At 43.4% G+C, this 24,904-nt stretch overlaps 2 protein-coding genes across 3 annotated transcripts; one reads left to right on the forward strand and one right to left on the reverse strand.

The window, feature by feature from the left end:
- The first annotated feature begins 1,051 nt into the window (after positions 1–1,051).
- Positions 1,052–16,629, forward strand: LOC105905987 (F-box and WD repeat domain-containing 11-B). 2 transcript variants are annotated; one of them, XM_012834076.3, is made up of 13 exons: positions 1,052–1,178; positions 3,459–3,521; positions 4,076–4,295; positions 8,054–8,240; positions 8,548–8,638; positions 9,862–9,999; positions 10,347–10,465; positions 12,109–12,358; positions 13,605–13,723; positions 14,434–14,544; positions 15,006–15,084; positions 15,188–15,352; positions 15,491–16,629. In XM_012834076.3, exons 1-12 carry the CDS (start codon positions 1,140–1,142, stop codon positions 15,347–15,349), a joined length of 1,578 nt encoding a protein of 525 aa, XP_012689530.1. In that variant the 5' UTR covers positions 1,052–1,139; the 3' UTR covers positions 15,350–15,352; positions 15,491–16,629. The 2 variants fall into 2 exon arrangements, with proteins under 2 accessions (XP_012689530.1, XP_031427703.1); XM_031571843.2 differs by lacking the exon at positions 1,052–1,178 and adding an exon at positions 2,134–2,444.
- Positions 16,630–17,377: 748 nt separating this feature from the next.
- On the reverse strand, positions 17,378–20,500 carry LOC105905971 (fibroblast growth factor 18-like). The gene is made up of 4 exons (XM_031571321.2): positions 20,469–20,500; positions 19,836–19,875; positions 19,462–19,639; positions 17,378–18,852 (listed from the first exon to the last, which is right to left on the reverse strand). The coding sequence occupies exons 1-4, from the start codon at positions 20,498–20,500 to the stop codon at positions 18,731–18,733; spliced, it is 372 nt and encodes a 123-aa protein (XP_031427181.1). The 3' UTR covers positions 17,378–18,730.
- Positions 20,501–24,904: the final 4,404 nt, after the last annotated feature.

The raw sequence follows: 24,904 nt of genomic DNA on the forward strand, positions 1-24,904 counted from the left end.
TGAATCTGTGCTGAGCCTTCGAATTCTCTCTCTATCTCTCTGTGGTGGAAAGAGAAGTCTTGTTGGTTATGCATGTGTATGTTTGTGCGGGCACTTTAAGACTATGCAGGAGTGAGGCAGTGAATGTTTGGTACCGTTTGTATTTATAGATGCATTTGTCAAGTTCTGTTTGGCTGGTTGCCTGTCCTCGTCAGGTCCGAAAAAACCTCCATAGCCCAGCCTGCAGCAAACAGCATTGAACCCAAGCCTTTCTGTGGGAACATGTAAATTGTTACTAGACGAAGGTGCCCCTCCGCTCAAGTGTCTGCTGCAAGACTAAAAGATGTGACAGACCTGGCACTGTCATTAGCTGTCAAAGCTGTGGACCATACCAGTGACTGCTTTGATTTAAGACCCTTTTTATTTTCTAAGAGGTTTTACTGACAACCTCAGCAAGGGATGTAAAGCTGTAAAACATCTCAATATACCTAACCTTATGTTAAGAAATGCATCGTCTCTTGTTTTCTTTGTCATCACTATTTTGTATGAATCATTTATTACAAATGACCTCAAATATTAAACAATTCCATTGTTTGCTAATTGTCCTGAAGTGGTTTGTTATTTATATAATGAGTACTGTATAATAAATACGTGTGTATGCACTTTGCTGTGAAGTTGTGAGTTAGGGGAGGTGGAGCTTTGGTTTTTCTTTTTTTCAGGGACAAGCATACTGCGATCGGCAGCCTAAAGGGCATGTGAATTATACTAGGTATTGAAGACGCTGAATTATTCAGTTACTCATAACGCAGCCTGCTGAGACGTTGAGTCAATGATTCTGTGCGATTAGCTGGCATGTTTGATGTTCATCTTCGACTCAGTTTGGAACGGCGATGACAGATACCAATCTGGCGATTTTACCAAAAGCGTGAATCATTGGGGATAACCTCAATCTTTGCCTTAGCAGCAGTAAAGATCCAATCGCGATCCAGTTCACAGCGAAAACAACACCCTCTTTGTCAGCGCTGGGCCAACCAGCCACTCATGCGATTTTATAAATACCCCTCCCCCTCCGCCCCTTGTGTTCTGACGTCGTCTCAGCTGCTGCTGCAGGCCGCCGACGCAGGGCTGGGTTTCCATTTTTTGCTGCGAGGAACAACAGTATGGAGCCGGAGATGGAGGACAAAACCGTGGAGCTTATGGTAAGTGTGATTTTTATTTAGCTTGTCTTCGCTGTTTTGAGTATCTATTTAAAATTGAAAGCGATTTTGTCGGCTTTAGGAAAATCTGGTCGAATGTAGCGGTTGCAGATCGACAGAGGGGGTGGAAAAAGGAGGGGTGAGCTGGGAGACAAATAGCTAGCTACCTACTTTGATAGGGAGGGCCTGATACCATTCAGCTAGGTAGCTAGCAGAGTAGATTAGCTAGCTAGCCAAAAGTGCACCAGTTGTTAGATCTTCTCCTAAACAGCTATGTTCCCTCCCGGTTGTTGTCGTGGGGATAGTGTAACAGAGTTTACTTGGACATATGAGACATCGAGATCGGGAATGTAGATGTATTGAATTAAAACACCATTGGTTATGATTGAATGCTAAGTCGTTTCTTAGCCGTCGGTGTTGACTAGCTATCAGGATACCAAGCTAACGTTCGCTAGCTAAGTGGGTCTCACTGCGGCGCCTCTGCGCCATTAGCCTGCCTATATCCGCGGTGTAATGGTGACGGTGGACGATGTCCAGATGACATTACTGTAATCGGGATTTTTTAAATATTATAAGCGCTCAATTAAGCTTAATCGTATGAATCTCGAATAATACCCGGGCGAAACCCTGCCCAGTCGGCTGTCATAGCCGAGGTGAGAGGCGTTTCAAGCTGCGTAGAAGGAAGTAATTTGCTCGCTAGCAATAGCTGCCTTGCTAGCTAGATAAATTAGCTGGCTAACCTGGTTCGCACGATTTGTATGTAGCTAGCTAACTATATGGCTACCGGCATCTTTTCGATATGGGCGCAGCGGCGGTGTCATAATTGTTTTTAGTATCAATTTTGAGAAACGGTGGCCAAATGGTTGGAGTACCTCGTACTTGTAACCTATGTAGCTAGCTAACGACAGCTAAGTAACAGTGCTCGCAGTAACATTGACGTTAGTTGCTTCGTTCATTGCTTTGATTGCAGTTTATGTGGTAACGTTAGTTTGCTTTTACTGATGAAAATACTCAACACTTAGCTTGGTATCGTTTGGGACGTTTTTGATGCTTTGTTGTAGCATGTAATTCCTGAAATGTATGTTGTAAGTTGGTGTATGATACTTACCACAGGTAACGTTATCTGCTAGCTTGTTATAATGAATCGCAAGCCAATGTAGTGTTGGCTCACATCAACACCTTGTCAACACTACCTGGACATGGAATATTTCATAATAGTTTGCGATGTGGACACACGCTGTCGTGATGGGAAGAAACGTTATAACTAATGTAAGGAAAGTAGTTATATCACCAACAATACATTGCATATTTGTCCTAGTTAATTCCTGTATCTTCTTTTTCGTAGAAGTTTGTCATTCTCATCCGATAAGGAGTGATGGTTATGCAAATCAGTTGTTGCACCGGCATCTAGATGGTTTCTTCTTGTTGCCATGGATACAGTTTTTTTTTTTTTTTTTTTTTAAAAGGCCTACGGTGAATTTCACTGCAAATGTTTCAAGGTGTGGCGACATTTCAAGAGCGCGAAATGGATTTTGTCTATGATCCGAGACAGACAGCACAGTCGTTTCTGGTTCTGCAGTTGATGGGTCAGCATGAACGTGCATAGTCTACAGAATTCCCGGAGTTGAGTAAAGTCAGACCAAAGTGTCTTCACACCTGCTGTATCCTATAAAAGGGCCTGGAAGTGGCACCCTCGGAACAGCAGCTGCGCCTGTTGCTAGCTCCCGCTTAACCCAAGTTGTCGGTACCCTTTATTTGTACAGTCTCTTGTGCTATATTTGTGTTTAATTTGTCATGGGGTTATTCTGATTATAAACATGGATGTGGTAAGACAAGCTAAGATTGGATGTGGCATCACAGTACGATATCAGCTGCCTGAAGCTGAAATGATGAAAACTATGTGGGCAGTTACCCAATCTACCTCTTAAAACAAACGGGAGGTTTAAAGGCATGGTGTTTGTGTTTGTTTTGCTGACATTTTGCCATGGGTCCTGGGCTAATGTGTATACTTTGGGCTCCTGAAAGGTTGCTTGAACCTACACACACATACACTTATCCCTGATAAATATCATGCTCATACTGGTACCATACTGGTTGTTGTATATACATAACTAATGCAGGACTGGACCCTCATTCATGTTAGCATGAGCACAAAGCCAGAAAAGGCCAATTCATATGGTTTCAGTTGCTTGCTCACCTTTTTTCAGGGTAGTCTGCATGATCATCACTGCATTCATAGAGGTTCTTTGCTCTCTATCTCTCTCCCCCCCCCCCCCCCAACAGAACACCTCCGTCATGGAGTCACAGACAGGGGATCTCTCCCCCAAGACAACCACAGTGTTCAAGGTGAGCGAGCTACCTTCCAGTTCATCGTTGAATAACATTATTTATATGGGCTTGAGCAAAACTGGCATTCTGTCCACTGTCTCCTTCGGCTATATTTGTCTTGGTTCCTTGAGATATGTGTCATAGATAGAAATGGCTTGCATATAGACATGTAGGCTGCACATAAATGCATATAATTATTATTGATATTATTATTATTAAGCTTTGTGGGTTTAGGTAGTTTTCCATCAGAGATACCATTTGTTGTTGAGGTATTAAGTTTGCCAATGGTGAAATATTCTTTTTGCGCTTTTAAAAGGCTGCTTTTTGACCTCACCCAGTCAATTGGCAATGCCATGCATGCAAAAGAGGTGCAATTGATTTTTTTAAAACTCATTATTGATTTCTGAACTCATTGAGTTTTGGAATGGATCGTTTGTAGTCCAATTTTTAGACTATGTATTTTACCCTCCATGAATGCCATGTACTTTGCCTTTCAGTACTGCAACTTTCATTTGTATATGTTGAGAATGCAGAGAATGCTGTTCTGTTTCATTATTTTAATCTGATTTCAGATCAGCAATGGTCCCATGACGGGCTCGCGGAAACGGCCATCGGAAGGCAACTACCAGAAGGAGAAGGATGTATGCATACAGCTGTTTGACCAGTGGTCTGAGGCCGACCAGGTGGAGTTTGTGGAGCACCTGATCTCGCGCATGTGCCATTACCAGCACGGCCACATTAACTCCTACCTCAAGCCCATGCTCCAAAGGGATTTCATCACAGTACTGCCAGGTACACTTACCAACATCAGGTTAAGACTCGACAGAGTCTCTTACTCGTTGCCATTCCTTCATTGAGAACCTGGCCTTGGAGAACACTTGCAGTGTAGTTCATCTTGTTCATCTTGTTTGAAATCATTAGGTTTGTCAGTAGTTCAGGTCATGTATAGCTTGTGTGTCTGTTTACCCTGTTATTTGAGAGTAGACTTCAGTGCTGGGTTTGTCTAACTAGTCGAAAGTGAGTAATATGTGCACATAGTGGCAAGACATGCATTGATATGGAATTGCTTTGTCAGTAAGTGACTAAGAATAACTTAATGTGGCTAATATTGTTAATCTGTTCACCTCCTTTAAAAAAAACACATTGATCTGTGGTTGATACTGTTCGTATAGAAGGTGTAGAAAAACAGGGCGAGTCTGTGTTTGCCATTTCATCCATAGCCTGTATAACATAAAGAAATGCCGCCCTGTCAGTGTAAACATGGTTGATCCTCGTTTTAGTGTTTAGTGCTCGGCTTTTTTCCCCCGCCGATACCAGTTTGGTCATGATGCATAACAAGCTCCTCACTTCAGACATGTATTGAGATGCTTTGTTCATGCCACAGAATCCACCGCTGACTTATCCTAAATCCATTTTTAGCATAAACAGTTTGGGTTATCAAGCTCGTCACAATCTACGTCTAATAGTCAGGCACGGCCTTAGATTAACTCGGATTCGGTTGATGGGTGTGGTCTAACAGCTGCAGTTTGAAACTTGTACTGGTGTAATTATGTTGATGCGATTGACATTGGTCTGTCTGTACCCACTCAAGGTGCAGCCACGTTTCGTTCATTCGGATTTGTCTGTGATGTATATTTTTAGTTTTATAGGTTATGTATACTTTGACTGTTATGCTATAGAACATGACAGCACTGCTGGGGCTGCTCCCTGCTCTTGTGCGGAGTACCCCTCCTCTTTGCCTGTAGCCAGGGATACACTTTCTTGTGTTCTTGTGAGTCACAGAGTTGAGAGAATTGTTTTGAGTAGTAAAACGGATGAAAACAGGATTTCTCCTGTTTAATGGTACTCACAGATTATCAATTGTGCTTTTGGAGAGAAATTTCATTCAGATTTATTTAATAAACTACAGACTAAGCTACATAATTGTATAAGAGAATGAAGAATTGCCCATCTGTGCATTGGATTGATCGATAAAATGATTCATCCGTTTTAACAGCATCCACAGCCTGTCAACATTTTGAAGCGTTTCTGTCCTTATTTGTTGACTCTAAATTGAATTGTGAGCATATTTTAACGTTTGTCAACTGAAATCCCCAGAGCCCCCTTCTTATGTCCCTGTATCTCTTTTTGTGTTTCCTTCAATCCATCTTTCTTTTTGGAGAGGCTTAAATGTTGGATTTACTGTGCCCAGGGACAATAATGACCTGTCTCTCTCAGACATGGCCTGTCTAGCTCTTTAGAGGGCTACCCCTGGTATTATAGCTGTCTTGGCTGTCTTAATGTGACTGGTGATGGTGACACCACGTCGGCCTCTGCCTGGATACTCTCAAAGTTGTGTCGTGGAGAGTAGTCTAATGCCCCATTCAGTGAAAATCAAGTTACAAGCCTACCTACTTAAACAAACCTTGTTAAACATGTCCATTTGGTGGTTTTTATATGAAACATGACATACCATGAGGGAAATAAGCAGTCAATGCCATGGCTGAGTATTTCCACCTTGGAACTGCAGTGTATCAATGCCTAGGTTTCACATTTTACATACCTAATGGACCAAGCCCTGATAGATCATTTTATTATAGCCACTGATCCTCTCTACATATGATGTAGAATAGAATAACCAAACCCCTTTATATACGGAATGCGGCTGTGTATTTGCAAGAATCTGGCGATACTATACGCATCCAGATTAAGGGGTTACGATACAATATATTGTGATATACTGTGATACTGTTAACAAGGCGATATATTGAGTTAAAAATAAAAAAAACTAATTTAAGGAAAACTGTCATAGTATAAAGTAGGGCTGGGCGGTATGACGGTATATACCGTGCAACGGTAGAAATGTGTCTACCGGGAGAGATTTGGCCATACCGTTTCAACCGCGGTATACTCTTATTTTGAAATCCAATCGATTTATTTTTAGATAATGACCTCCGAACTATACATCATCCCTCTTATTATACAGTAACTCGCCAAAACGATAGACATTCCTCCAAAAATACCTCTTTAACGATTTTGTTGCCGTTTTGTGATTTCTGCTGAGAAAAAATAGTTCTTCAGGCAAATATAACTCTAAAGTTTCAGGTGTTGCGTAGCAACCCATTACTTCCCGGTACGTTAAATGACCGGACTACTTGCGGAATGATATGAAAGCAGTCATTACATTTTCGCAGCAGTGACAATAAAGAAATTACAGACCTGCGAACGTTGGGGTGGCCCATTCAAATCAACCGAACTTTTCTGAACATTCTGAAGAGCCGTATAATGCAATGACTGTCATGCCTGTTGAGTAATCCTCGACTGTTGGGAAAGATTTAATATACTGAAAAATATGGACTGAAAAGTGTCTAGTGTAGGCATTTATTTGCAGATTCTGTTCCATTTTTCTCAATGATGGTCAAATATTAGTAGTTAAAGATGCACTATTTCGATAGTTTAGATTTATTTTCAGTATTTCAAAGTGAATGAGCTGTGAGAGCACAAGAACAGTGAGCGTCTAGCAGCGATTATCACATGTATGTATGTCAACGGCGCTTATGGCCAAACCAACGAGATTCTAAGTAACATGGAGACAAAGCTTTTTTTGGTACTCCACGTAGATCATAAACCCTTGAATATAAAAACGACTCAGTGAAATCGGTTGAGAAATCTAAACGCTTTTATCCAGAAAAACCGCAGCTCCATCATTTACTTGCGTCTGTTTACAGGCCATTCATCACCTCGTCATCACGTTAGCACGTCGCAGCAACGGGCTGAGGCGGTCAATGGAGCGTCTATGTATATATGTCTGTGTAATGGCCAACTTCTTAATATTCTTATTTTATTATGTGGCCATATAAAGAAAATATCTCATCATTATTGCGTTAACATATGGACACACATTGAAAAGAAAGTTTTAACACTTGAGTTATCTTCTGAAAGTACATTAAAGAACCACTGAAACATAAGCACTGGACTAAATGCCACAGAAAGATTTTTCCTTTTTTTTTCCCTTTGCTTTATATTTACTATTGAAAGATTCAATGGATACTGGCTGCTATTGCTTAGGCCAATAGCCTATTGAGGCAGTATTGTTTCTGCACCTTAGTGTTCTTAAGGGTCAATAAATAAATGTCTGTGGACACATTTCGCCACCGCTGAAGTGTCCTCTTTTTCAAAAACCCAAATCTGCTCACCCTACGTATAATAACCCGTGATGTATACCGTAACCGTGATATAAAATTACAAATACCGTGATAGAAGATTTTGGTCATATCGCCCACCCCTAGTATAAAGAACACACCACCATATGCATAATGGTATTAAGTTTTTGCTTTGGAGTGAAGCATCAAATGGCTGAAGATAGATTACCTCACTGCTATTTAGTGGTGGGGGGTTTAAACACAAGACAAAATAAACCACTGTCTACCACAAACCTTAGCATTTAAACTGTTAATTAAAAAGCGTTTTGACATTGAAAACACCATCACAAAATGTAACATTGATCGACATTTTTTTCCCCACACCTGGCATACTGAACCCTCCTGTTTTCCCCCCTTTTTTCCCTGTAGCTCAGGGTCTGGACCACATAGCGGAGAACATCCTGTCATTCCTGGACGCGCGCTCGCTGTGCTCGGCCGAACTGGTGTGTAAGGAGTGGCAGCGGGTCATCTCCGAAGGCATGCTGTGGAAGAAACTGATCGAGCGCATGGTCCGCACCGACCCCCTCTGGAAGGGCTTGTCGGAGAGGCACCAGTGGTGAGTTCAGTACCACCTCTGTAGTTGTGTTGTAACAAACGCTGTATGTGCCAGACAATTCTGTATTGGATGTACTGTGAAATAGAAATAGAAAGATTGTAAATTGCCTTGAGAAACAGTTTCAAGTGTGTTAGTCATTAGCAGATTTGCATTTTCCTGGCAAGTATTTAAAGTATCATTGCATAGTCTGTAAATGTTTCAGAATTGTTACTGTTTATTGATGCCGATCATTATCCAAAGTGTAACCCAGGATTGAGATGTAGCTGAAAGTGTGAAGCCTAATCTCCTATCTTGCTGAATCCATCAGGGAGAAGTACCTTTTCAAGAACCGAACAACAGAAGTTCCGCCAAATTCCTACTACCGCTCCCTGTATCCCAAAATAATCCAAGACATCGAGGTGAGTGCCGCAGCGCTGGGCCTTCTCTGTTAAGTGAGATTAAAACAGACTGTTGCACAAAGACAGGCGCACATCAGCACTGCAGTGAATAACGATGATTTATGACTGAAGGGAGAGCTGCTGTGACCGTTTCTCCCCCCTCAGCAGTTTGAAGAGGACACCATGGGGGGACATTATGTCTTGACTCCACGGGACCCTGTACTGCCAGACAGAATGTTTACTCAAAGCCCAGATGCCACTTTTTGAGTTTTCTTTTCACCCAGCAAAATTCTTTCTGGTTGTAGGGAAGTACTTTGATGGCCCCTATGCTGTACAATTGAATACATCCGGCTGTGCATCAGTGCTGGCAGAAGTCAACAGACTGTAATGCATGGTTATTAGAAAGATGAAGACACCCAGGCCAGTACTGACCTGAGTCGGTATGTAGAATAGAATAGAGAGATTATCTTATAGATGGACGGGCAGAGCTACGGATGAGAAAGGACGGGGGTTCCAACAGCACGGCAAGAAGTCAGATGAGGTGGTGGCTGTGGCAGCTGAGGCTGGCACTGTCTTTTTTTTTTTCTCTCTACACGGAGGTAAACTAAGATGGGTGGATTTCACACATTCGAGAGAACTAATTAAAACCAGGGCAGGAAGCCAACTGCTCTGTAGCTTTGAATTAGTTTTGAATGGTGTGATCGTGTTCTTAGTGGTTGAACCGCAGACCTGTTATAGCGACCGTGTTCGTTTAGAATTGGCTGGGTCTTGTGTATGTGTGGGTATGTGTTAACCAGGGTGTGCAATTTCTGGTATGATGGTTTTAAGCGTGTGTGTGGAATGAAATATTTAGGCCCCGTCAGTACAGTATACCTACGTCTCCACTCTCTCTTTGTCATCATGGGTATGAGTCGGGCTTGGAGAAAAAGGTAAAGCGGTGTTGCAAAGCGACTTAACTGAGGTGAAAAGTGTTTGTGGGGGGAATAGCCACAACGCCCATTAACCATTAAGAAGCCTCTGACACCAAGCAGGGGAAACCAAATAAGCAAGAAGCCCAAATAAGCAAAAAATATCCCCAGGCAAATTGGAAATGCCATCAGCAAGTCACACTCAAAAATTGTGTAGCACTGTATTTTTGGAGGACTGTGATTTGTCGGGGCTCATCTTCGTGTCAGGCTTATTCTTTTTGCCTCGTCTCACCCTCCACCCCCACCCCACCCCACCCCCCTTTCTCTCCTGCTCAGACTATCGAGGCCAACTGGAGGTGTGGGCGGCACAACCTGCAGAGGATTCAGTGTCGCTCCGAGAACAGCAAAGGTGTTTACTGCCTGCAGTATGACGACGACAAAATCATCAGCGGCCTCCGCGACAACTCCATCAAGGTGTGTGTGTATGTGTTGGAGGTTTTGGCCTCACGCGATATCTGTGCATCTGTGGATGGCAGAATTGTTCTCCTCTTGCTTTAAGGCCCATTTTGACTAGCGCATTCGTGATTTGCATTGCACTAAGACTATATAAAAATATTTTAACCCTCAGTGACTGCACACCAACAACCAGGCAAGTGTATTCCCTGAACTTGACGCTATGATCTATGCATGTAAAATGTGTGTGTGGAAGTGAGATGCAATGTTTTACTGTTGTTCAGATCTAGGATAAACAGACCCTGGAGAGATGTGTCTGTGTTTGTGTGTAGGTGGGATTGTTGAACGGGTTTCTCCTTGTTTTGCAGATCTGGGATAAACAAACCCTGGAGTGTCTGAAGATCCTGACGGGCCACACCGGCTCTGTGCTCTGCCTGCAGTATGACGAGCGGGTCATCGTCACGGGCTCCTCAGATTCCACCGTCAGGTCTGCATCCTCCTCTTCTTCATGCCTTAGTGTGTCCCTTTGCCCCCTCTATCCACCCCTCCTGGCCACCCACCCATCCATCATATCACTAGTAGTAAAATCCGCTTAGCAATGTAAATATAAGCAGGAAATCCGTTTTGAGTACCTACTTCACTGGTACTAGGCGCTTCACTACTCGACACTCTTATTGGTCTGACTGATAAAACAGCTCTTTCTTTATCATACACCCCCAGAGACTCTCTTCCAACTCCAAACCCATGGGGCCCCACCCCTTTTCTGTCACTGTTCTTTCTCTTGTCCTCTTTCGGACATCAGCTTAGTTCTTTCCACCATTCCCACTGCTCTCTACCAGATTTCCGTTCAGTTTCTAGTGCCATAGTTCTGTCATATTATTGACATCTTATTTATGCTATTCTGTCTAGACTCGTGGAGTGTTTTACAGCTGTGTGTGTGTATCTGTGTGTGTGTGTGTGTGTGTACCACATGCACGCGCACATGCAAGCAGTGTTAATTTTGGCAGCTATTTTAGATTTAGTCTTTAGACGAAAATGCATATTAGTTTTAGTCACTTTTAGTCATTTTTATCCTCCTTAGTTTTAGTCTAGTTTTCGTCGACGAAAACTCAGAACATTTTAGTCTAGTTTTAGTCGACGAAGTCTCATTACATTTTAGTCTAGTTTTAGTCACATTTAAAAGTCCATCTTATAGCCACATTAAACTCCTTTACTTCCCTTCTCAGGCGCGGGGACCCCTTGTGTTGTGTCTACAACTGCATAATAGTCAAGCTTGCAGTACTTAAACTGTGGATGCAATTAGTCTCTAAAATACAGATCTCCTAGTATATGCCTACAGCTGAATTCCAATGAATTCAACGTAAATAATAATTTGAAGGCAATACTTAATTAACAGTATTATCATTAAAATATAAGAGAATATCAAGTCTAGATTTTGAAGATTCAAATGATGTGATAACACAATACAACTACTATGCCTACCTGGCCTTAGTTAAATCAACCACATATCCTCCATATGAATTGCTGTGCAATCTGATAACCAACATATTTAGCTAGACAGATAGTTTGAGAGTTGAAAGTAATGCCAATGATAATAACAATTGCATAAAAAGACAAGGATATGTAAACCAATCACGTATTCATTTATTTTTTCTTGATTAATGTCATGCGTGGCCTGTCCTATAGTCCATTCTGCAATGCGATACAATACAAGTTTAGTACAATACAAGTACAATACAAGTTTAGAAAAAAAAAAACAATTGTGACTTAGTCAACCACCAACATTTTCGTCTCGTCTCGTTTCCGAAAGTTGAAATAGATTTAGTCATAGTTTTTATTTATAAAGATCCGTTTTCGTCACGTCTTAGTCTCGTCTTAGTCCCGGGAAAAAGGTCGTTAACGAATATTTTTCGTCAACGAAATTAACACTGCATGCAAGTGTGCGGTGTAGAGACATAAGGGGTGGATATGTGTTCACCTACTATCATACACCACAGTAGCTAACACTCTACCCTGAGGCTTCAGATAGCCACAGCTAATGCTGGCCCACTGCATAGTGCTATTAGCATTAGCATTTTACATGTTGGTGCTTGTTGGGTCATCATCCCTCTGTCTGCTTGTCTGTGGCAGGGTGTGGGACGTGAACTCGGGCGAGGTGCTGAACACGCTCATCCATCACAACGAGGCAGTGCTGCATCTGCGCTTCTGCAACGGCCTGATGGTGACGTGCTCCAAGGACCGCTCCATCGCCGTGTGGGACATGGCCTCACCCACCGACATCAGCCTGCGCCGTGTGCTGGTGGGCCACCGCGCCGCCGTCAACGTGGTTGACTTCGACGACAAGTACATCGTCTCCGCATCGGGAGACCGCACTATTAAGGTCAGTTGGGGGAGGGAGGTCATTGCTGCATCATTGCTTATGTGGGTTATAAATAGGGTACCGGGGAAATGTTGGATTGGTTAGTTCTCTGTATAAATTCGTCAGCAGATGTACATATGTGGATATGTCTGGTTGGGGGATGTATAGATTGCTCTGTGGATGCTATGCTGCTGTGCCATCTATGTAGTCTTATCTTTGATTAGAGTGATATTCAATTAGTTGGTTGGGTAGTGGCTAATTAAACTAAGTAAAGTGTCTCCCCTTTAAACTGACAAATTCAGTCAGTGCAAGTCAAGTGTGAAACAAGTTCTGTTCTCCCATTCAAAGGATAACTATTTGTTTGAGTGGAAGAACCTCATCAAGTTTTTGATCAATTGTCAAGTATTGGTTGGTTTACTATTTAGTGATCAACACTTCAGATGCTTTGTAGGCTACAGAGATAACCCTGTATTTTGGGGCACATTTTGCCGTCCACAAAAGTTAATGGCGCCACATTACTCGCCATATCTCAAATCCTCAAATCGCTCAGGTGCTCCCACCTTCAGCAGAGCAGTGTTTTCATTGTCCACCAGAGGGTGCTGGATTGCAGTGCTCTGCTGTGTGCTGGTGTCTCCTGGTCCCAGGACCTAGTCCAGACTTCAGTCCTGACAGTATAGCCGCCGCTGGCCAACGTCTGGCTTGGCCCCTCAACTCACCTCGACTTGGGCTCAGTTCTACTCTGCACCCGCCCTCGTGCTCTCTTCCAGACACTGGATTTGTGGGCAGCCGGGATTCCAGGAACAAAGACCCTTGCGAGCCCACCCATCGCCTTGGGAGAAAGGCCAAAGCATTCCGCACAAGCAAGAGAGAAAAAAAGGGAGGGGTGAAAAAAAAGAGCCAGAGCTGTCTGCTACAGCTCTGTTCGACATCTCCCAAAAACATTCCCCGAATGATGAGGGAGGGCAGGCAGGGCATGCACTTAAGTCTGTCTCTGTGTGTGTGCGTGTGCGTGTGCGCGTGCGCGTGTGCGTGTGCGTGCCATAGGAGCACTGCAGGAGTTACCCAGCAGGTCCAGGTCCCGCCTCGTCACTCATGACTGACGTATAGCTTTGGCTTTATGAATATGATGAGTATTTCCCATAAATCAAGAACGACCCAAAAATTCTCAAAGATCTGATGGCCCATCTACTTCGCATTGTCTTATGTGTTCCCAAGCCTGTGTTCTCTGTTCTGCATTGACTCTCTCTCTCTCTCGCTGCCTCTACAGGTGTGGAGCACCAGTACGTGCGAGTTTGTGCGCACGCTTAACGGGCACAAGCGGGGCATCGCCTGCCTCCAGTACCGGGACAGGCTGGTGGTCAGCGGCTCGTCTGACAACACTATCAGGTGCGTTGGAAATCTGGCACTCATTGCTAACCTAAGATCAGGAGCGTAGCTCAAACATTGGATTGGATTGGATGTACTTTATTGATCCCTGATGGGAAATTCTGTGTTATAACATGTGGGGTCCCTGAAGAATCTCTACCTCTATAGTCAAAACCTCAAAACATCTTTACTACCTGGCATGTTCCAGGGCTGCCATCCAGCACTTGGCTCATGAACATGTTTTTTTTTTTTCTCCCCCTGCTAAACCCCTACCTGAGAGTCTTGGAAGTGAACACTTTACCCACGTATTGGAAAACAAATTTTGCATAATGCTCTTTGCCTGTATTTTTATAGGGGCTAAAGCCATTAAAGTTTTTCCCACTTAATTTACTGAAATGTAATTACTAATATTCCAGGATGTGTATTTTGTATGTCATTCTATATATTTACAGTAACATCTAGAAATATAATCCAGTACACTAACTGAATGATTTGACACTGATCAAGGGATATTTTTATATGTATTGATTAGTGATTATGTAAGTGGTAAGGGATATTTCTATATGTATTGATAAGTGACTATGTAAGTGGTAAGAGATTTTTCTATATGTATTTTGGTTTGTGCACTGGGAATGTTATTCTTTATGGAAAGAGTAAAAGACATTTATGTTGGCCTTCAGTTTTATTCAGACTTTTCATGTCTGGCCCTTGTGTGTTGTGTTCTCTTCCAGGTTGTGGGATATTGAGTGTGGTGCATGTTTGCGAGTTTTGGAAGGTCACGAGGAGTTGGTCCGGTGCATTCGGTTCGACAACAAGCGTATCGTTAGTGGAGCGTATGACGGGTGCGAAAGGCCTTTATTTTTCTTGACCTCCTGTATTTGTTTCAGTCTGAACCACTTACTTGCATTCTCTCGGATGATGTTTTGTTATAATCAGTTTGGATTATATTTAGTAGCCTTGACAGACCCTTGCAAATTACTCTTTTGCTTCAGTCAAGGGGAAAAGAGTGCCCTCAGTGGTAGCAATGACATTGATGTGCATTTTGTGTACTACTGCAATGAATATTTCCTTCTTAAATCTTTTGTCTTGGGTCTTTAGTTGGTTATAAAGGTTAATGTTACTCATATTAATAGTGCTACTCATATTAAATACATCATAACCATGGTGTACATCGTAATCATATTTCCTCATCTGTACATGTGGTAAGCTTTACATTCTAGACTCTGCTTGGAAGGTCATGCTTGACAGCGATGAGTAGGAGGATGTTGATGTTAATGAGGCGTTTTTGTTTGTTTTTCTGTAGTAAAATCAAAGTTTGGGACCTGCAAGCTGCACTGGATCCACGGGCTCCTGCCAGCACGCTCTGTCTGCGTACATTGGTGGTGAGTAGAGCTGCAGAAACACAGGGAATGGGAACAGGAGGGTGGTTGTCATGGTGTCGATGATGAAGGTGGAGAGTTCTGACCGATCTTTTTTGTTCTGCAGGAGCACTCTGGTCGAGTCTTCAGGCTTCAGTTTGACGAGTTCCAGATCATCAGCAGTTCCCATGACGACACTATTCTCATATGGGACTTCCTCAATGTCTCAACCAATGGACAAAACGAAGGGCGATCGCCCTCCCGCACGTATACGTACATCTCTAGATAGCAGGTTTGTAAATCTACACACACACACACACACACACACACACACACAGAAATATATGTGACACAGACAAGTTACATCCTGTCCCAAAGTGTAAACACTAAAGATAAATTATGGTCTTGTCCTTTTTTTTTTTTTTAATAGGGTAGGCCCAGCGATGGTCACTGTATGAGTGTAAATGTGTGTTTGTGTGCGTGAATGTGTATGTTCGTGTGTGTGAATGTGTGGGGATTGTCCTGACGACCGAGCCTCTGTGTCAGTATGCCAGGATATGAAGTCGAGGAAAAGAATTCCCCCCCCCCCCCCCCTCCCCTCCCTTCCCCGTCTCTTTCTCTCCTCTCACCTTTTCTCCACATCTCTCTATCCTCCTCTTCCTCCTCCACGTGGGAGCGACGCACCTCCACCACAGAGCCCCTCCTCCCCACTCTACACACACCCTTCCTGCGCCTGAGCTCACAGACATTTCACCACAGGTGGAGGGGTGAAAGGATAGATAGATAGATAGGATGGATGGATGGATGGACAGACGGACAGATGGAATGGGCAGCGCCTCTCGAAAAAGAGACGCCACAGAGAGGAAAAAGGTGCGGGAGGGCGGTAGGAGCTCCTCCCCGTCACCCCCAACAACCAGACTGAGTGACAGAGCTCCCAGTCCCGCCCCTGTGGGCCCAAAAGACATTTTTTCAGTGGATCTGTTTTGCTTTTATTTGTTTGATCTTTTTTGTTTTTTTGCTTTTGTTTTCTTATTGGAGGTTTTTTTTCTGACAGAAGAGAAAAAAAAAGAAATAGAGAAAAAAAATGGTGGAAGACCTGGAGGAAGGAGAGTGTCTTCCATATGGACTTACTGCATGAATGGATGATTGGACAGTAGAGTGTGCTAGTGACCCCCTATTTTTCGGTCTTTCTTACTTTTTTATTCTTTGACTTTCTTCTTTTTTTTTATTTGGGGAAATTTTTATTAATTTTTGCTTTCTTTGTCATATCGTACTCTAATAATTGTAATTCTGTCCCCCCTTACAGACTTCTACAGTGTCTCTCCACTCTCCTCTCTTCTTCTCTCGCCTGCTCTATCTCTCTCTTTTCTTTGCCCTTCCTGTCTTGTCCCATTTTTGCAGTCTGCTTGTCTAGGTTTCGAATGACCTATAAATGAGCTGAATTTAGTTGTAAAACAGAGTTGTCTTGTCTAAAATTGTGTTGTATATTGAAATGATTTTTTTTAAGAAAAAAAAAAACACATTATTATTAATAAGAATAAAGATCTTGACTGTGAAGGAGTGTTAAAACACTTGTAGAAGTCAGTTGTGTGTGTGTGTGTGTGTGTGTGTGTGTGTGTGTGTGTGTGTGTGTGTGTGTGTGTGTGCGTGCGTGCGTGCGTGCGTGCGTGCGTGCGTGCGTGCGTGCGTGCGTGCGTGCGTGCGTGCGTGCGTGCGTGCGTGCGTGCGTGCGTGCGTGCGTGCGTGCGTGCGTGCGTGCCTATCTGTCTGGGGAGTGTTTGGCATGCATGACATTCTGAAGTGTGTGTGTGTGTGTGTGTGTGTGTGTCGTGAGTGAGGGTGGAGTGGGTCGAAGTCATTCAGCCGATAGAATGTTGGGGCCTTACGAGGGTGATCAACAGTGTTGTAGACGACTTGAGGCCAGACTGCCTAAGCTCTTTCTTCTACTCTTTCTCTTTATTTCGGTCTCTATCCCTTGTTCTCTCTCAGGTTTTCCGTAACTCACTTACTAACACATGGGTTTCTACAGTTTCCTATGTTCTACACACCAATGCACAATCAGAAGTAGTAACTAATTTCTGTAAATATAGTAGAATTAGTGGATTACTAGTATTATTTACATCATACTAGTGAAGTCAATGTGATTAATGGACATTTGAAGACATTTTAAAGGGTGAATCGCAACCTTTTACACTTTGTGACCACTAGGTGGTGCTGAAATGTTTGAGAATGTTTTTAGAAATGCCTGTAGTTCCCTCCTTTAAACGGCTCAAGGTAGAGATGCTACAAACAAACAGTGATAAACCTCCACATATCATTGATGAAATAAATAATTTTATTAACAGTACCGATTATAATCAATCATATTTCATTTCTCGCAAGAGTTGGTGTATAAGCTGTGCGTTACTGTATAACAGCAGCATGTCCTATTGTTTCAAATGCAGAAACCAAAGGTCCTGTGTCTCTCTAGAATAAAAAAGGTATCAACAGAGGCCATGGTTGAGTGGATAAAGATGAATGTTGTATCCACATGTCTAAACATGTATTCATATTTCAATATAAAACTGAACGTTAGTATTTTCTCTCTGTACGTACAACTGGGCACTGTAGTTGCCACTGACACAGTCCTCATCCTTTCTTTAGTCTCCAGTGCTACTCCAATGCTTTGAAGCCATGTGTTGTAGGTCAGCAGACTTGAACTTGAGAGTAAATATTTGTGAACAGATATAGCTGTCCACTCATTTTCTACAACACAATATTGGTAATTTACAACTGATGATTGGTGAAGAAAGTGAAGGAGTGTATGTCACGGCTACTCAGTGGTCATAGTTTTCAATTAAGTGTCCACAGGGAGTGTATTTTTTTTCCCAATATAAGAAGCAATTAACTGACTGAGGAAAAAAAAAGTTCTCCCAAGCTGCATCAACTTGTGGTGGGGGGGGGGGATTCTGTCTAGGAAAATGGTGCCAGACACAAGGTCTAATGCAAAAAAAAAAAAATGGTCAGGATCGTGGATGAAAGTCCAAAGACAGAGGGAGTCCACATTCGTCATTCTTCATTTTACTGTCATTCTGGCTTTCCCAGACAGTTTTTGTCTCTTGGATGTACCAGAAGCCCTCTAACTGGGCCTTGTCTCCTGATCTGTTTTAGTCTTCTTGTCGACGGTGGTGAAGCGAACGGTGACTGTGTCTAGAGGATCCTGCCACGGTGGGGGGCGTTTCATGAAGTGCACGTCCTGCTGGTTGGACAGCGTTTGGGGACCGCGCCGAGGTCTCCCCTTCTTGGTGAACCCCACGTACCAGCCGCTGTTGCGGGCTGACATCAGTGCTGTGTAATTATTTTCCAGAATCTTCTCAATGAAGACACAATCCTCACTGAGATTTCTGGCCCTCTACAATGGAAGGCAAATTGATTTTAACCATATAAGTATGCACACTGAAAAGCTAAATGCAATTTAGCAATGTTAAGCCACATCTGTAGCCATGGCAATATAAGGGATTAGTTATTACCTAATTAACTAGTGAATAACTAACTAGCATGCCTGTTGACTCTCCTCTCTGTACATAACAAAGGATGCCACAAAGGTATCTGTTTTCACAGTTCTTTGTTCCTATTAAACGCAGAGCTTATATAACATCTGGTACAGCCATAAAGGGAGCCAGGGGCAGCTTTACAATTGACTTGCCTTCCCAATGAGCTTCCCTCTGCGGTTCATGCACAGGTAGAAGTTGGTCTCCTTCCCACGAATTCTGACTTGACTCCCAAAGGTGTCGGCTTCAACAATAAGCTGGGCTTGTAAAGAGAGAGAGGGATGAAGAAAGAAAGGGAGAATTTTACAAGGAGGGATTGGGAAGCTGTTGTGGGTACTATTTTCCTTTTGGTTGTAGAGTGAAGGAACTCTCTAATCAGCTGTTAGTCTCACACAGCCTGTGAAAAATGACACGCATTATCTTTGTCTGAGGCCCCTTTGGATAATATATGTGACCCTGCACAGTGCAGAAGTCAAGCCAGATCAATACAGAGATCAATAACACCCAGGGCAGATGGAAAATCCATAAAATGATTGATGGAAGTATTGTCTCATATTTACAAGCCTTTTGCACTGCTTCACCCTTCTCTAATCATGTTGTGTTTTTTTTTTGTTCGACCTCACAAAGGAAAAAAAGAAATTCCCTTAAGCCTTTGTTATTCACTATCGTCATTTATTCTAAAAGCAACTCATTTAACAGCTTGTTTCAGTTTTTATTAGTGGCTTTGTATCAGTTGCATTTATTTTTAGCTTACCACAACCATTTCCCAAGAATACTTTTATTTCAGTTGTGCTATAGGCTATTTTTATTAACTACTGCATGTGGTCGAGTGAGAGACTCTCCTCCTCTTAAGCAGATGGCTGAGGCTTACCATATTTGTCCCCATCCTCTCCGTTGGCACTGATCCTTTTTCCCAGGACCTGGACATGTTTGCCGCTGGTTCTGCTGTACAGCTGGTAGAGCCTGTGGTACGTCCGGCTCATGGCGTCCCGCAGACGCGTCTGGTTCTCCACGTGCACGCTGAAGTTGAAGTTGTCAACGGCAAGCACCTGTTAGTGGTGGCAGACAGACAGAGAGACAGAGAGAGTTGTAACTGTACTTCTTTTTTTTTTTTGGTCCTTAGAGTTATGTCCAGGTTAGTGGGGATGCACACCAATATAACAAATCAAAGCCAATCAAATGTATCCCATTGCTCCTGTACCCATGCACATATGTAAACCAGTGAGACCTCTCACATATGCTTACCTGAAGAGGGCTGCAAACTACCAGTAAAGCCTGGAAACACCTAAGAGAGAAAAGATGGGATGAGTTATGGATGCTTATATATCACTGCTGCTGATCAGACACCTTTATGACTGGTTGATACTTTTCTAAGTGCTTCTTTTTAACCCATTGCAAGTAAACATCCATGAAATAGAATAGATGTAGAAGTGAAAGTATTGTTGGCCTCAAAGTTATGTTTCAGTTTCATGTTGTCAGCTATATGTCACAGTTCCATGATATCTTTATTGTTCAAGTCTCTCCACCAGTCCTCCAAGGTCACTGTTTAACGGCATGAAATTGTGCAGTTGGATAACAAATGACACGTTGCAAAGAACACAGCAATGAATTCAAACAGTCAGGCAAGAGTGTCTGCAGGGTAAAATTTTAAATGTGAGAGCACGTAAAACAACCTACTGTATGGACAACAACTGTACATGTCAGGAATGAAGGTATGAATAAATGGCGCATCGTCAGTCAATCTTAAACTCGAATAAGAGGCCCGTCTATGCATCACAGATCACTTAACCTCGTCAAATGAAGTAAGACGGTAACTATCAGACCTCTGTATCATCGGTTTGGCATTGATCAAGGCTGTCATTTATAACTGTAACTTACATTATGAGCAGCGCTGAGAGCAGGGGCCGCATCGCTTGTGACATGAGTTTGACCTGTCCAGCTATCATGAAAAAGTCTTTTTTCCGTATTTGTCCGTATTCTTCTCAGAGTATGTAGTGGCCTCCACTGATTTGTGTAAACCCACGAGAACATCCGCGATGATGGTGGCGCAAGACGTGTTCCGTGCGAAGGCATTCGCTGCTGGCACTGAACTCCTCACAACCAATTTGGTTTGGAGCGACAGGTGAACAGCCGCCGTCAATCCGAGCCAAGGTTCTGCTTCAATTGGCCGTCTCAATGTGTGTCACCAGAGGGATTTTTTCTATGTGTTTCTTAACCATATTCTCTTGATGTTAGACATTTTAGGGTTAGCCCATATCTAGAGGATATTCCACTGTCTACAGCGATATTACACCATCCAGGAATTAACCGCAGGAGTATGCATCCACAGTGGTTGAGGCAATCTTCGTTCTTGACATATTTCCATGCATAACGGGTGAAGACGGAAAAAGGTCCTGCATTTTTAACGACTTAGAGCCATCTTTTCAGCTGTTTGAAACTGAAGTCTTAACATGTTCACAGTAACGCATCCTTCAGACGGAATTGCAGCAGCAGTTGTGTGAAGTATCCTATCCTTAGGTGCAACGGAGTGTCAAAGCAGAATTGAGCACCTTCGCAGGTTGGAGTTGAGGTGACGAACTCGTCGGCTTCATGTGCCTCTGACCCCGATCATTCATGGCTCGTTCGTCTGGGGGTGATCAGGAAGCCAAAAAGCTGTGTAACAGCCAGTTACCCACCCGGTTCGCAATGGAGCGAGTGAGAGTGGAGAACTTCAACTGCAGACTGTCCAACTCAAGCTGACAGTCTGGGGTAGCAACGGAAGGACGTATGAAGAAACATTAATCCTGATTAGGTTAAAGGAGTTCAAAGTTGTGTTTCAAGGCAAACATCCAAAGCAAAAGGACGCATCCTGTGCCCACCCCTGACACTTCAAAAATCACTCTAGACCTGACCTGTCGTCTGTGTTCTGTCCGACACGTGGCTCAGACATTTAAGTTCGTTAATTTTGACACTGTTCAGCCGTGATAGACAGGAAACCTCTCTGTTCATATGCATAGCGTATGGTCAACAAATCTGAAAGTTAAAAGGATGACGACTTTAAATGTTTTGGGGTAACTAACCCCAAGCTCTCACACGGGACGTGAAAAAGACTATAAGAGAAATGAGCCGATATTAGACCATGGCAAAGGGAGGGAGAGCGCGTGATGGTGGTATGTAAGCAAAAGATGTTTCCAAAACGAACATTTCTAAGGGATTTCGGCTACACCGCCCGTTCTCCGCTCCCTCACCGCGACAGAACCGCAGACACCCGGTCCGTGCGCCAGCGCCGTCTCTCTCTCTTTCTCTCTCTCTCTCTCTCTCTCTCTCTCTCTCGCTTGCACTGATACATTCACACAGACAGACACATGCATAAACACACAGTCTCCCTCTCATACACGCACACACACAAACACACGGGGTGAGGAGTGGCAAATAGGGAAGATACTTCTGATCCAAAGGGTGGCGCCGCACAAGAATGTTCAGAACTCAGAATCCACTTTGCCCCACAATTACAAGTAAAGCATGCACGACCGGCGCATTATTAACCATACATACCATCCATAGTATTTGCTTTTGAATGATGGTGAGCCCAACCTCTTAATATTTCCGCAGTGAATGTTTCATCGTGGATTAGAGGAAGCCTCAATTCATCCACATTATGAGAGGAAGAAATGCATGCCAAATGGTTTCAAAAGAGAGAGAGAAAAAAAAATCCTAAAAAACACACATCTAGAGACTCTCATTCCTCAATAATTGACCTCAGTCCTTTCAGTTCTTTTTGAAAATATGTTTTCCTCTGGGCCAAATATTGCCTAAATTTGAGTGTAACAAGCAAAGGCTTTACTTGTTGGCACGGGCTTCCCCCTGAAGATGCATACTCCCTAAAATAACCCAGGAAGAGGCCAAGTCAAATTTTGAGACGTGCCAAAGTGAGGTCCTCCTGAGAGTGCTGTCATCAAACAGTCATGATGCAGTTTGTTTTGGCAACATGCGATTTAATTGTGAGAGCATAATTGAGCATGAGCCTGGTCGAGGTGACTCACTGTGTGATAGATTTCACTGAACTAGAGATTGTTTAGTGTCCTATGAGAGGCTTCATTTTTTGTTGGTGTCAGTAGCCCTCATTCATGGGTGGATTGTTGCTTTGGATGTTGCTTCATGAGAGAAAAATAATTATTTTGTGTGATAAATGAGCGAAAAAAAAGGATAAGCTTGTTTTTCAAATGACAATCTCGCAACCCCCCCCCCCCCCCCCCCCGACCCCAAACCGACCCAACATCACAACCACCACTCCCATCACCAATCCAAGCCTTTTCTATCCATCTTCTCTCTGTCTCTCTGTGTCAGAACTGGACCAAATTAAGCAGCCCAAGCTCTGGGTTGCTCTGAGAGAAAGAGAGAGAGAGAGAGAGAGAGAGAGATCGAGAGACCGAGAGAGAGAGAGAGAGAGAGAGAGAGAGAGAGAGAAAGAGAGAGACCGAGGCGACGTTAACAGGTTCCATATGAGCCATGCTGGGTCTGGCTGGGACGACGTGCTCCACAGCAGCGAGCGCTGGCACCTCCAGCCCGCTTTTCTGTCCTCTCTAATTCCCACTGCCCGCACCCAGTACCCGACACCTGCACCGTGATTGGATAACCTTTTGTCCCAGTCGAGCAGCGGGCCCTTAGCTTGGCTATCCTTGGGCTCCCCCCTGTGACACTGTCTCTGCTCGAGGCCTGACCCGGATAGAGACAGTGTTGTTTTTGAGAGGACAAGTTAAACTTTAAGAAGATGAAGAAAAACACAAGGGAGAGAGAGAGAGAGAGAAAGAGAGAGAAAATATGAAGAACAGCCTACTTGAAGGGCGTTTTTGTAACTTGGAGCAGCTTCTCTGTCTGGTCAGCCAGCTTTACTGCTGCCATCATTGTAAAACATGCTCACTACCTCGTAATGTAGAGCTCTACAGGATCGAGTCTGATGGACATCTACACACTTCACCTCGTTAACATCATAGTCAGAATCAGAGATTTTCATGTTTCAAAGAGCGGGGTAGGTTAAGTGTCCGTGTGTTTATATGTCCAACAGTTCAGCTCAGTAACTCATACCAAGCAGCAGTAGAGGAACATCTTGGCCCCTCTTAAAAGAAGCAACACATTATTCTTAAGTATACTTTTTCATATTAATTTCTCACCACTGGTCATAGTTTCATTTTTAGCTAAATTAAACACACTCTGTCTCGCCTCCACTTCGATTTGTCTCCCTCTGTCTCCTTCCATCTCTTCCTCTTGGCTCGTCCCCCGTCTTTCCAGACTTTGAAGGCAACTCCGACTTCTAATATAAGACAGGTCTCTGCCACAACAAAAGAGTCAGCTTTGAGTTTGAATAAACACTTTCTCTCCTTTTTCCCCCTCTGTCTGCCCCCCCCCCCCCCCTCCGACCAACCCCTCCTCCACTCCCATTTTCCCCTTTCTGTGTTATTTCGTTCTTGGCCCAGAGAGAAGTATGTGCACTTGTTATGCGTTTTCCATGGTAGCCGGTCTTCTGGAATAGATTAGAAAGGGGGGGGGGGTGTTAAGGGCAGTATGCTGTACTAGGAGTGAGAGAGATGGCAAGGGAATGAGAGTGAGTGTGTGTGAGAGAGAGAGAGGGAGAGGGAGAGAGAGAAGGGGGACTTAAAAACTGGAGCAGGGAGACATTTCAAACAGAAAGAAAAGGGATGAAAGACTCAATAGCTGATGGAAGGAAATAGAGATGAGTGATAGAGAAAAGAGCAGAGTGAGTCGACACTGAAAGGAGTAAGAGGGTCTGGATGATAGAAGTATGAAAAGACAAATATGAGAGTGCAGTTAGAAAGTCCTTTTGGATGGCAAGACTAGCAGACCATGGCTGGTTTAGCTCAGGATCCATTGTAAACTAAATGAACGCTTGCTCCATGGTCATATTTTACATGGCCTAGTGTACTCTGAATTCATTCTTTACATAACTCTGTCACTCAACCAAAGAGATATTGTGTTCTTGACCTTACTTTTCCTCAAACACAACCTTGGACTGTATGTGAAATCTGCAACATCAGAACCTGTCATCACTATGACCACTTTGCTGGCCTTTCTCTGTCTCTCTCTATTTCTTTCCTTCTCTCTCTCTCTCTATCTCTCTCACCACCTCTCATTTCCACAGTCTTGGATTAACACCAATATCTCTCCTTTTTCATTTGGCAGCAGCTGGTTACTACGGTCACCAGAAACAAACGATATAAATACAAATTTTTCTGCATCAGACAGTGCACATGTTTTTGTTCACTTTGAAAGAAGTCACTGCACATGTATGTGGATAGAAACACACTCACAGGTTGTGA

This window comes from Clupea harengus, chromosome 8 (genome assembly GCF_900700415.2).
Source record: "Clupea harengus chromosome 8, Ch_v2.0.2, whole genome shotgun sequence".
Taxonomy (NCBI): Eukaryota; Metazoa; Chordata; class Actinopteri; order Clupeiformes; family Clupeidae; genus Clupea; species Clupea harengus.

Excerpts from the sequence above, each read along its gene's own strand:
- LOC105905971 (XM_031571321.2), bottom strand. The coding sequence starts at position 20,500 with ATGCGGCCCCTGCTCTCAGCGCTGCTCATAAT. Across the intron at positions 19,640-19,835 it reads TAGTTTGCAGCCCTCTTCAG|GTGCTTGCCGTTGACAACTT; the intron begins GTAAGCATATGT and ends CACCACTAACAG. Across the intron at positions 18,853-19,461 it reads AGAGGATGGGGACAAATATG|CCCAGCTTATTGTTGAAGCC; the intron begins GTAAGCCTCAGC and ends TCTCTTTACAAG.
- LOC105905987 (XM_031571843.2), top strand. The coding sequence starts at position 2,400 with ATGTGGACACACGCTGTCGTGATGGGAAGAAACGTTATAACTAAT. Across the intron at positions 4,296-8,053 it reads TTTCATCACAGTACTGCCAG|CTCAGGGTCTGGACCACATA; the intron begins GTACACTTACCA and ends TTTTCCCTGTAG. Across the intron at positions 15,085-15,187 it reads TCTGTCTGCGTACATTGGTG|GAGCACTCTGGTCGAGTCTT; the intron begins GTGAGTAGAGCT and ends TTTGTTCTGCAG.